The 13,199-nt window shown below is 39.9% G+C and overlaps 1 protein-coding gene across 1 annotated transcript in view; it reads left to right on the top strand.

The window, feature by feature from the left end:
* The first annotated feature begins 8,068 nt into the window (after positions 1 to 8,068).
* Positions 8,069 to 13,199, top strand: part of LOC308631924 (methylglutaconyl-CoA hydratase, mitochondrial-like) — a 182,146-nt gene continuing 177,015 nt past the window's right edge. The window contains exon 1 of the mRNA XM_081263480.1: positions 8,069 to 8,394. Coding sequence (XP_081119606.1) covers positions 8,163 to 8,394 — 232 coding nt within the window. The 5' untranslated portion in view covers positions 8,069 to 8,162. The remainder of the gene's footprint in view (positions 8,395 to 13,199) is intronic.

The raw sequence follows: 13,199 nt of genomic DNA, 5'->3' as shown, positions 1-13,199 counted from the left end.
CTTCAAATCAACAGGCTGGTCTGCTGCCCTGGGAACCGCCTGAGAGTGGCAGGATGAACACCACCAGGTGGACACACAGGGTGGACGACACGCAGCCTCTCCGGCACTCACACCCATCTATGGCCATGACAGACAGCACTGATCAATGGAGGCCTGCCCCCAGCCCAGATCGACCTCAGAATCCTTCCCAACCCAGTGCACAGGCAGCCACCACCAATCAATCTGAAATGGCCTTGAGCCGGTCGCCTGGGGCCAGGCTGCTGGGGCTGCTCCTCCCAACAAGTGCAGACACAGGGTGGGGCCGTCTGGGACCTTGCGGGGGTGCTTCAGCCAAGCTGCGCTAAGTGGTAACCGAGGTCGCTGTGACTGGCACCCCGCCAGCAGTCGCTCCCCGTTCAGCACTTCACGTAATTACTCCTCAGGCACCAGCCGGCCACCCCACCGGGCCAGTCACTGACTCTGCAAATCAAAAAGATAGAACTCAGAAGAGACCAACTCTGAGAACTTTGATCTAGGACTTGCAGCCTCCATGACTGCAAGGAAACAAAGTCTGTTCTATAAGCTGCCTAGTTTGGGACACTTGTTATGGCAGCTTGAATGAACAAATACACCCTCTCCAGTCCCCTTTACTGCACAAGAGCGGAGTTACAGAACAGAATTACCACCCACTGAACAAGTGCTTAAGGGGCTGACAATGAACCCCAGGACCATAACAGGAGAGGGCTCAACTATAGACTTCTGGCTATCCCTGACAGAGCAGGGACTCTATTTACCTGTTTGGGAGAGATATAAGGGAGACACTATGTACCTTACAACCCAAGAGGGGTAAAGGATAACAAGTGGGTCCCTGAATCTTAGAATTTTATGGGCACTTCTCATCCCAGAGGTGCTCCAACCAGGAGAGAATATTATACTATTGCAAAAGTAAGCAAACCTTTCACTTGTGATGAACCATGTAGCCATGAGCTCACTGTGAATTAAAAATGCATTTAATGCATCTAACCTGCTGAATATCCTAGCCTAGCAACATTATATTGCAGAACCCCAGTTGTTCACCTTCACAATGGTGTGACTGACTGGGAACTGCACATCAACACTACTGTTGTTGTTGCCCAATATCGTAAGAGTGGGTAGTGCTGCATATTGCTAGCAAAGGAAAAGATCCAAATTCAAATTCCATGCATGATTTTGTTATCTAGTGAGGACTTGCTCCCTGATGCTCAAAGAACAGTAGAGTTTTGCCAAAAGAAAAAGCTTTTTCTCTTTTTAAGAGGGGCAGGATGGTACACATGCTTTATTTGGAGGTGGTGGCTGCTCTGTGGGCTCCAATCTTCAGCCTTCTGGGTCTTTCCATAGTTCTTTTTTTATTTGCAGGCCAGACAAAGAAGGGCCAATGCCAACAGGTTAAGGCATTATGAGTGCATACTCACAAGAAAATGTTTATGACCTTGAGCATACTCACAAGAAAATGTTTATGACCTTGAGCACATACACTGAATCACAGTGTCTGTGACCTTAGCTAATATTAAAACATAGCCCACTGGAAGCCTCAGCAAGGGAGCCTAACTATTGCCATCTTGGGCCTGCCTTACAGGTAAGTAGGGGTATAGTGTCCCTGAGTATGTCTTAATCACATCAGGGAATCCATCAGCTGTTCTTCATGAAGAACTCCTTCCTGAAACACAGAAGATTCCCATCCCTCCTCTCTGAGGTGAGTCAGAGAGCTCCACAGGCAACCTGGGGTCTCCTTCACTATCATTTCTTTGCAGCTGTCCAATATTGCATCTTTCATTAAAATGAGCTTTTTTTTTTTTTTTTTTTTTTTGCACTGCTGACAGTCAAGGATCCCAGGACCTAGAAACTCAAATCTGATTCCTTATCAGTTGGTAACAGGGGAATTTTATAGAAAGGAAGATGAGAAATGGTGCTTTTTAGTTGGATGACAAAAAAGGTTGTGTATTTATCTTTGTATGTCTGTGCATGTTCTTGAAAGGTCAGTTTCAAAATAAAATTCATTAATAAAAGACCTTCTATGATTTCAATTTCTCCTGAATGTGAATGGCTTTCACATCATTGTCAATTCAAAAAATTATAATGTGAATCATCCTAAATCAGAGACTGCATGAATTCAGATTAGGTGAAAAAAGAGGTTCTGGATAAGAAGCCCATCATAAGGTTTGTGATATTATGGTACAGTAAGAAATTTATATTTGGTAGCTGGAAACTGGAAATTCCCTTGGGATTTCTTGTTACAGGGGGAGAGGAGTGTCTTTTATTCATGATTATCCTCTTCCCAATATACCTAAGGTTTTTGCTTTCTGATTCTGAGTATCACATTAAACTTGGCTAAAAGCCTCCAGCAATATCCATGTCACCACTTAAAGACTGTGCTTCCTTGAAAGTTCCTCCACCAGATTAATTAGTTAATTAATTAGTCCATTACATTTAAATTTAGTCTCAAAGTCTCAAGACATGCAAAATATAGACAATTTTTATTTATTTATTTTGCCAGAATGTAACATGAATGGCCTCTAGTCCAATTTCCAATAGAGTCCTCCTCTTCTTCCGAAACCTCATGAGCCCTGTCTTTATTGTCCACGGTCCTATCAGTAATTTGGTATTTTTTTTGAATTCCCAATGGTATTCACTATCAAACTCCTAAAATATTCTAAAACTTTTCCATCTTGCATCTCTAAACTTTTCAAAATTCCTCCCTTTACAACAGCTCCAAAGGCTTCTGAACATATGGTCAGGTAAATCATAGTAATTATTCAGTTTTTTGTACCTATCTCTGTTTTAGTCAATATTTTTGTCAGTGTGACCAAAAGACCTGACAATAACAACATATAGGAGGAAAAGTTTATTTGGGGTTCACAGTTTGAGAGGTTTCAGTCCATAGACGGCCAGCTTCATTGTTCTGGACTTGAGATGAGGCAGAACATCATGGTGGGAGGGAATGGTGGAAGAAAGTGGCCCAGGACACAGCAACCATAAAGCAGAGAGAGAGCTCTGCTTATCAGGGACAAAATATAAACCTCAAAGGCATGCCCCCAGTGATATATCTCTTCCAGACATACCCTACCTGCCTATTGTTATCACCTGGTTAATTCCTAGAGTATTAATCCACTGATCAGTTTACAACTCTCATAATCTAATCAATTATTTCATCCTTTAAAATTCTTGCATTTTCTGATACACAAGCTTTTGGAGGACACCTTATAACCTAAACCATAACAGGATCAGAATTGTTTTGGGTAAATACAGTTCAGAGTTGTGTTATAAAGGCATATCCTAGTAACAGGACCTTAGGGAAAATTTAGAAATAACAACAGCATTAAAAAAATACCCAAAGAAATAAAGATGGTGCTGTTTTAATTTTTATTTTGGGACTGAAGTATGAGTACAATTTTGCATTCTTCTTGAAATGTACTGTGTTTTCGTTGTGTCTTTAAGTTATAGAACTTTAAAGTGTCTATTTAAAACTTCAGGAGATTTACAGAACATGAGACGGCAACTATGTCACCTTGAACACAACCTTATGTAGGTTTTTCTGTCATCTTTTGATGATTAGCTATGTGGATACAGACCTTTGAAATTGTTTCCCATAGTTCTATAATGTAGTACATGTAGATGACAAAATCCCATAGAACTATTCAGGTTTAATATGGTTGCAACAGTCAAATGTAAACAATCCATAGACTCATATTTCATATTATCCTTCCATTCTGAATATTTGCTTAGCAATAACTTCCAGATAGCTCATGTGAAAAGAGAGCTTTCAGTTTGTCTGTAGTTTCTGCTATTTCTTGTGAAACCTATCATACTTTGGAACTATAAAACTTTATCTTAGGACTCATGAAAGTTTTATTTAAAAGTAAAAATAAAAAAGACAAACTCCATGGTAGATTGTGTTCTCATATATCTGTAATCTTCTTTGCACATACTAATCAACTTGTAGCTGGGTGTGTGGCCCAGTGATGGGGCACATTTTTTAGCCCCACCTTGCTGCTTGTGTGGTCAGTAGAATGTGAGAGGAAGGGACATATGCCATTTTCTAAGTCTTTCCCTTGATAGAACATATCATAGTCTTCCTTTATCCACAGAAGATATATTCTGAGATTCCAGTGGATGCCTGAAATTATGGACTCTACCAGACTCTCTCTGTGTGTGTGGTTAGGCACAGTAAGAGATTAACAATAGTATAAAATAGGACAATTACAATATACTGTAAGAAAAGTTAGTTAAGTGTGATCTTTCTTTCTTAAAATATCTTATTGTAAATTTCTCCTTCTTGTAATGACTTGCAATGGCAGTTAAAGCAAGCATTTTACAGTTTCTCTTTGGCATATCTGAATTGTCAACATCAATACTCTTGCAATTTGGGGTGTTACTAAGAAAATAAGGGTTACTTGAATACAAGCACTGCTATATGGTGACAGTTAATCTGATAACTGAGATGGCTACTAAGTAACTAACGGAAGGGTAGCATATGCATCATGGATACACTAGGAAAAAGAATGACTCATGTCCTGGAGGGATGGGATAGGGATGGCACAAGATTTCATCAAGCTGCTTAGAACAGCTTGTAATTTAAAACTTATGAATTCTTTATTTCTGAATTTTTTCTTTTAATATTTTAAGCTTCAGTTCACCATGAGAAGTGAAGCTGTGGATAAGGGGAGTTATTGTACTTAGCTCATCTTTTCCCCATCTTGATGGTGACAGGGAGTGTCACCTTAGACCCAGAGATGTAAATCCCATGTCTAAGACTATTCCTGGACTTTTAACAGTTCCTTGTTTGAACAGTTGCATTCATGGGTATCTTTAATATAGCTGCCCATCTTTGTGCTAACTAATATATTACTTCTTTTATTGTTCGGACAAAGTAATTTCAAAGTATGCTCTCATTTTCAAAAAGTTCATAGTTCTGCTTTATTGCTCCCATTCTATTTAGTTCAGCTATGTGTGTCTCTGCCGTTGTGGTTGGCAGTTCCCTGGTAATGGTTTCATTTTACAGGTGACATCCATGCTCTCCTTGGAAGCAGAATTGTTTAGTAATGAATGCTCTGTGGGCCAGGCTGTACTCCTGGAGCTCAGTGCTGTCACACATCAGAGATGTGACAGATCTGTTAACCAAGAGATGGATGGAGGCAAAGATCTCAATCTTATAAGGAGATGGTAAAAATCTGAATTTAGTTCAGTAGATTATCAGGTGTGATACTCTACCTCAGCCTTTCCATTCTTGCTGTTTCAAACACCCAGCCCTAGCTTTCTTTTCCAAATGGATACTCACATTTGTGCCTCATACTCTACAGTCTTTTACTAAAGAGTGGAAAGGAACCAAAGGGAATTAAATTATATTGAATGTCTTAACATTTATTAAAAGCTGTGCAAAACAATGATCAAAATCAAGGGCTTTGGGGGTCAGATATATTGGGATTTAAATTCTAGCTCCTTGGCTTCCAAGCTGTGGGCTTTGGTAAGGAACTTATTTTAAGTTTCCTTATCTATAAAAATCGGGATAATAATGCCAACTTCAAAGTTTTCTTTCTAAGACAGACTGAATAGACTGAAAAAGGAAGTTGGTAAATGGTAGCTAATAGTATCTCTTCTGTTTTCATTTCCTGGTGTCGAGTGTACTACACACTTATTAAGCAAATAAAATAGGCATAGTCATTATTATATAATGAATAAATTGAAGTTAAAGAATTCATAAGTTGAAGTAGATATTAAACTAGCTGTTCTGTAGATGAATAAATGGAAGCATGAAATATTTAAATATATCTTACTAATATCTCAAAAATTAAGTAATTGTGGGTCTGGTTTGATCTGGAATATGTTAAATTTCTGCCTTTGACAGTTCTCTATTGTTATTCTTGACAGGCTGTGATGGTCATGGTGATGTTAGTTATTTGCATTAATTTGAAGAATTTTTTTGGGGGGCTGGGGGTGGGCATAGCTCAGTGATAGAGCATGTGCCTAGCACGTGCAAGGCTCAGAGGTTGCTTGATTCCTAGTACCAATAAAATAAGATAAAATAGAATCAATTTTTGTTACAGACCTGGGATAATGACATGAGTGTTCTAAATAAGGAAAAAAATCACAAATGATAGGGAAGAGAGCCCACTGAAACACTGGTAGTCTTTCCTATTTTTCTTATATAATCCAATCAATTTATGATTATTTTTCTGTATTTGTCCTAATCAGTCACATCTGAGGTTATATTATTTTAAATAGCATTGTGCCAAGTCCTCTGTTTAACTCCTTTTTAAAAAGTCACAATCTATTGAAGAACCAACATAAAAATATCAAAACAATGAGAGACCAATACAAGTAATGAAATAATTGCAATAATTGCAATTGAGTTGTAAATAAAATTTGAGTTTCTCCTGGGTGTTGTGGTGAATGCCTATAAACTCAGTTACTTGAGGCAGGAGGATTTCAAGTTCAAGGCCAGCCTGGGCAACAAAGAGACCTCATATAAAATGTGAATATATATATTTTAGTTTTCTAGCACAGTAAATTCTAAAAATTCTTATAATTTTGCTGTTTGTCAGCCATTTTTAATGTTTAACTCTCTCATACCAGAATCGGGGCTCAGTCTCCAGTTCTCCATCTTCCAGTTTCTCCGTGTGGTAGATCTAGATATTTGCCTTATACCTTCCTGGTGACCAATTCCCTATGGTGTAGCTACACTTAGTCTCCTTACCTCTCCCCCGACTCCCATAACCCACATCGACTATGAAGATCTGCCACAGTGACCACCGTGCAGTCACAGGGTGGCCCTGGCATCTGTTTGCTATACTGGTCAATTGAAATTCTAATTGGAAACTGCTTGAATAATGCACTGGACCTGGTAAAGGCTTTAGTCCTACTCGACCCGTCTCCTCTCCTCTCTGTCTCTCTGTCTGTCTCTCTCTTTCTCATCTGCTGGTTAGCCTGAGTCCTCCAGATTTTCAGTCCAGCTCACGAGAAAGACCTCAAAACCAAATTAGAGAGAAACTATAACAATACACATCTCAACACCTAGCAAAGTGAGTATTAATTATTAGAAAAGAGGAAAGATACAAAGGAAGCCAAGTTTTTCCTTATTTTAACCGGCAAGAGAAATTCCCCATATGTCCCTTTACAAAAGGCACAGTGAAAGGTGCTCTCAATGTCATTCCTACAGAAGAGGTAACAAATTAATTCAACTGGCTTTTACCTTCTACTTTGGATAACACCTGAGCAGGTGTAACACTGAAGGAACTTGCGTTCAGGACTAAAAAACATAATGTATAAGAGTAGAATTTGTGTGGCAATAGGAATATACTCAACAGCAGCACATTTAAAAAGAGTTTTCCTAAATATAGACTTTCCAGGTTGAGATCTGATAAAAGTTAGGCAGTAGAAAATTCTCAGAAAAAGGTGCTTTGATGAGAACCTACACAAAATTGCTATCTGGAGTTTCTGGAAGAGTTGTTCTGAATTCCACCTCAGCTTATGGTTTGGCCAAACACCTTTTGTTGAGAGGTTGAACTCTTCTAAGGACCCATGTCTCCAGAAGGGTCATTCTACTTGCAGGAGATGGTGGGCTGGCTTGCTGCTCTCACCTCCTTCCCATGCACCATGGAATAAAACAACCCGCAGGTTTATCAAGCACGTTTAACCGACAGCTCTGAACCACAGGAGTAAAGCAGTACCCCGCACTGCCATGACCTGCCACACCTTCCAGCCAAATCTGAGACAGAACATTTGAATTCACTGGCGCAGCTTACTTAATGCAAAGATTCCACGGCACAGGCCACGGAGGGCAGGGAGGTAGGAAAACGATGGTTCAGAGTATGCTCCCCTCAACTAGTCCATCATTTCAGAAAACTACTTTCTCCGGGGCTGACCACCCTTTTAACCTGCAGTGAGGGAAGGAAGGTGGTGCCTGGTGGTACCTGGGGAGCTCAGTTAACGGAGCTGGGTGGGGGGAGAGAGCGAGGGGCGGGGCCTGGGCGGAGCGAGGCCGTGGAGGGGGCGGGGCCTAGCGAGAGGCTGGGGGGTGGGCCGGCCGCGAGCGCGGGCGGCGTGGGCGGGGCCAGGCCTCAGGGCCGAACGCCGCGGGCGTGCGCAGGCGCACTGGCGCTGTGTGGGGGCGGAGCGGCGGCCGCAGACCCACGCCGTAAACAGACAACATGGCGGCGGCGGCACCCGGGGCTTGGGGTGCCCTGCAGGCCGGCCGTACCCGCCTGGTGGCTGCTGGCCGCGCCTGGCTCGGCCCAGGGTGGAGGCTGTCCGGCTCGTGGGCGGGTCGGCGGGAGGGTCCGGCGGTCTGGGCCGGGGGTCCTGCCCCGAGGAGGGGATACAGCTCTGAGGCGAAGACGGAGGACGAGCTGCGGGTGCGGCACCTGGAGGAAGAGAACCGAGGTGAGCGGACGGCGGGGGCGGGCCGCGACCCGCCGAGGGGCACTCTCCGTCCCGCGTGGCGCGCCGCTGTGCACCCCCAGTGCTAGGACCTACACGTGTGCTTGGAGCCACGCACCTGCGCGGAAGACCCCGCTGCAGCCTGGGCCCTGGGCCCTGCACGAGCCAAGGTCAACCGCTGGTGTTTCGTCTTTGATTCCAGGTTTTTGTTTTTGCTGTGTCATGGCATTCTGTCAACTCGGGTATCAGTGGTAAGAGTTGGAGAAGCTGCAGTTGGAATGCCTTTTATTCCGAATGATCCTAGATTTGCAGCCGTTTTCCCTCGTGTCCATATTGTCTCAGAAAGTTAGTTTTTGGACTGCTTCAGTTAAGCAATTTTGAGCACATTTTGACTTGTTAAGCTCTGGGGGCACATTATCTGGATGATATTAATCTTCCTCTTGCAGCACCTATGTTAAGAGATGAAAGACACATTCGCAGTATATTACAGAGGGAGGGAGGCTATGGAGGAGGGAAAACATGAAGAAACACTGATAAAGTTCCTTCCTTTAATTTGCAGTGTTGGGAAAACTAAAGGGATTGTGAATATTATCTTGCCCATGTTAGACAGGACCAGCCCTTTAATTTTGACATGTTTATGGAGCACCTATAATCTGTAAAGCAGAAGTGAAAACGAGTAAGTCGTTGCTGACTTTAAGAAGCTTCTGGTATAGTCAAGGAGATCAGGTGATGCTAACTTAAAAGGCTTGGGAAGAGCACAGTGCTATAATACCTGGAGGGTTTTTGCCACTTGAAAGTGGTTCCAAGGCATTTTTTTTTTTTTAATAGGCAATGCATAGTGAGTGTTCTTGGGAAATTTTCTGTGCCTCAACTATCTCATGTGTAAAATAGGAAAAAACGATACCAACTCTGTTAAGGCTGTTGTGAAGATTAGAGGAGATTCTTAACATACACTGCCCACTAAATATTTATCCCATAGTAGGTGCTCAGGAGTATGTAGAACTACTTTATTTCTTGTTTATTATTCCAGACAGAAACAAAGGAATGATCAAAGAATTGGAGATGTGAACATGTGAGGTATATTTGGGAAATATATGTAGTTATAGTGTGGTGTAGCAGGAAGAAGAGTAACAATTTCAGCTGGAAGACTGCACTGGCCCGGGGGTCCTTAGAGCCATGAATGCAAGTCTTTGGGATAAACTTGGTTGTGTTGGGATTTCAGTTATACTTGATGTACTGACAGCTTGTTAGATACAAAGATGATTGCAAGTACAGTGTATTCTGTGTGTTTTGATAAATGCATATTGAAAATAAATTTGCACAGAACATCTGGTATGCCTTAAGTTAGGATCAAGAGTGGACAAAAAGAGAAAATATTAGCATAAAATACAATTTTTATGTTTTTAGTTTATCCAAATGTAAATGTCAACTACTAGGACACCTTGGTTTCTTGAGAAAACTGACCCAGCCTCCTTTGAGGATTGGCAAGAATGACATAGTCTTAGCTTATGTTACTTATGTTGTGCTTTGATTTACCACTGAACAGTAATAGGTAGTGCAAAGAAAACTGTGAAGTCAAAGATATTACACCCAAAGGAGTGTCCCCACAGCCTTTCTTACAGAGAGAAGTTCAAAATTTGATGCTGTTAGTGGCCTTTAATGACTGAGAATTCTCCTGGGTCAGAGAAGCCCTAAACTATCCTTGTAGACCTTTAGGTGGGGTTGGGTAGGTGCAGAATATGTGAAACTTCCTCTGTTGTCAGGGTTCCATATTTGTAATTTATTGCAGGGTTCCAGCTATCTAAGCAAGTTTCTTTAGTGATTTTTTTTAAATTTCTTTTTCTTTTTCTTTCTTTCTTTCTTTTTTCTTTGGTACCGTGGATTGAACTCAGGGCACTACATCCCCAGCCCTATTTTATATTTTATTTAGAGACAGGGTCTCACTGAGCTGCTTAGTGTCTTGTCTTGCTGAGGCTGCCTTTGAAATCCTGGTCCTTCTGACCCAGCCTCCTGAGCTGCTGGGATTACAGGCGTGCGCCTCTGCGCCTGGCTTTTTTCCAAGTTTCTTTAGTGGTTATTTCTTTGATTCTTGTTCATCCTACACAGTTTTAGAGCAGTAGTTGTGGCTTGCAGAGATTGTTCCTGGTCCTTTTTCATAGGTCTTTTGGCTTTCAGTAATTTCCCTTCCCAGTTTATTCTTCATATTGTTGTTGGGGTTGCCTTTTTTTAAAGCTAAGAATCATCCTCTGCTCAGTTAAAAACCATTAATTGCTCCCTGTTGCCTGCAAGTCCTTCTCAGCCATCGGGTCTTTACAGTCCATCTCCCTTACCTTTTAGCTTCTCCTGCTGTATTCTGTGTCGTGGTTTCTGCAAACACCTCCTGGAATGATCCTTCCTTTTTCCCTACTAATCTTCTCCCAGTGTGGCAAGCTTCTATAATTGTGACCATTTCAAAGATCTTGGTAAACCTAGTGGAATAACTTCTAGCAAAAATAGGGCAAATAAGCAAATATATAGTGCAGAGTCATTCATGATACCTACTTCTTCAGTCATGACATTTAGATTGTCATGTCTTACCAAGTGTCTGAAATATTTCATGTTCTTCTTTATCTATGCTATCTAAGCCAGCCTCATGGACTGCTACAGAGATCTGTAGTTGGTCTCCCTATGCTACAGAGGTCTGTAATTGGTTTTCCTATTTCTACTTCCTTTTCTTTTTAAATTTGTTCTAATTAGTTATACATGACAGTAGAATGCATCTCGACACATTGTACACAAATGGAGCACAACTTCTTCTTCCTGTGGCTGAATATGATGCAGAGTCACACTAGTAGTGTAATCATCCACATATATAGGGTAATAATGTCCATCTTTCCTTTTCTTTTTAACAGGTTGATTCATTTCGTGTTTTTTCTATGTTTTAAAAAATATATTTTGATATTTTTTATGTAAAAATAAAAAAGTAAAGATATATTGATATATGTATATATTTTTACTTTTTATTGAAATAATGATTCAAATAGCATACCATTTAATATTCAAAATGGATAGTTGCTTTAGTGTATTCAGTTATGTTATAACTATCAATACAATCCAATTTTAGAACTCATTTTAAATCAAAATGAAAATAAACCCTATTGTCTTTGGCAGTGACTCTTTAGTCAGCCTCTGTCTCCTAGTCCTAAAACAATGTTTATCTATTTTTTTTTTTAAAGAGAGAGTGAGAGAGGAGAGAGAGAGAGAGAGAGAGAGAGAGAGAGAGAGAGAGAATTTTTAATATTTATTTATTTATTTTAGTTCTCGGCGGACACAACATCTTTGTTGGTATGTGGTGCTGAGGATCGAACCCGGGCCGCACGCATGCCAGGTGAGCGCGCTACCGCTTGAGCCACATCCCCAGCCCCGTTTATCTATTTTTTGTCTCAGTAGGTTTGTCTACTTTTAAGTCTATTCCTAGTATTTTTTTTGATGCTATTGTAAATGAAATTGTTTTCTTAATTTCACTTTTAGATTGCTCATTGCTAGTGTATAGAAACAGTTGATTTTTGTATAATTAATCTTGTGCAATTTTGATGAACTCATTTATTCTAATAGTTTTTTAGTGAATTTCTTAATAATACCTGTATATAAGATTATGTTATTTGCAAATAAGGTAATTTTACTCCTTTCTTCTCAATGTGAGTGTTTTAAGTTTCTTTCTCTTGCCTGATTTATATGCTTGGAGCCTCCATGACTGGAATAAAAATACTGAGAGCAAACATGCTTGTCCTGTCCCTGATCTTGCTGAGGAGAGGGGAGGAAACATTGATGTTAGTGATTAGTTATGATGTTAGTAATTTTTTTTTCTTGGTATATTCCCTTTATCAGTTGGGAAACTTCCTCAAATTTGTAGTTTGTTGAGTGTTTTTATGAGTTGAATTTTGTCAAATGTTTTTTTTTCTGTCGTATTGGGATAATCATGGTTTTTCTTATTTAGCCTATTGTTGTGATAACTTCCACTAAATGATTTTCAAATACTGACCCAGACTTACATACCTGGAGTAAATTCTATTTATTTGTGTTATAAAATTCTTTTTATATATTGTTGTATTTGATTTGCTTATATTTTGTTTGAGAACTTTTATGTCTATGTTTGTGAGAGTGTATTTTGTTTGAGAGTTTTTATGTCTATGTTTATGAGAGAGTAGTCTTTAGTTTTTCCTTCTTGTAATGTCTTTCTTTGTCTTTGGTATGTGGATAATGCTAACTTGACAGAATGAGCTTGGATGTTTTCCTTTTGGAAGCGATTGTAGAGTTATGATATAATTTTCTTGATATTTTGATAGTGGGATTTACCTGCAAAACTTTCTGGCTCTGATACTTTTGTTCTAGAAGCTTATTGCTTATCGATTCAATTTCTTTAATGGATATAGGCTTTTTCAGTTCTGTTTGTCCTTGACTGTATTTATATTTTATCTTCCAAGGAGTTGGCCCATTTAATCTAAATTATCAAATTTGTGGTCATAAAATTGTTTATAACTTTCTTTTATTATGCATTTAATGGGGGGAGGTCAGTAATTTGTATTTTCTCTTTTTTATAATATGCCTGGCTAGAGGCTTATCAACTTAGTGATCTTAAAAAAACAAAACAAAACAGAACAAAAACCAAACAAACCAGCTTATGGTTTGTTCACTTTTCTGTATTGGTTTCCTATTTTCACTTTCATTGATTTCTGCTAATTGAATTTTTTTCCTGCTTATTTTATTTTCAATTTATTTTACTTCTAGCTGATTTTTGTTTTTGGTACTAGAGATTGAACTCAGGGTGT

The sequence above is a fragment of the Spermophilus citellus genome, assembly GCF_964194105.1.
Source record: "Spermophilus citellus genome assembly, chromosome: 12".
NCBI lineage: Eukaryota > Metazoa > Chordata > Mammalia > Rodentia > Sciuridae > Spermophilus > Spermophilus citellus.
This window is presented reverse-complemented; position numbering and strand designations above follow the sequence as displayed.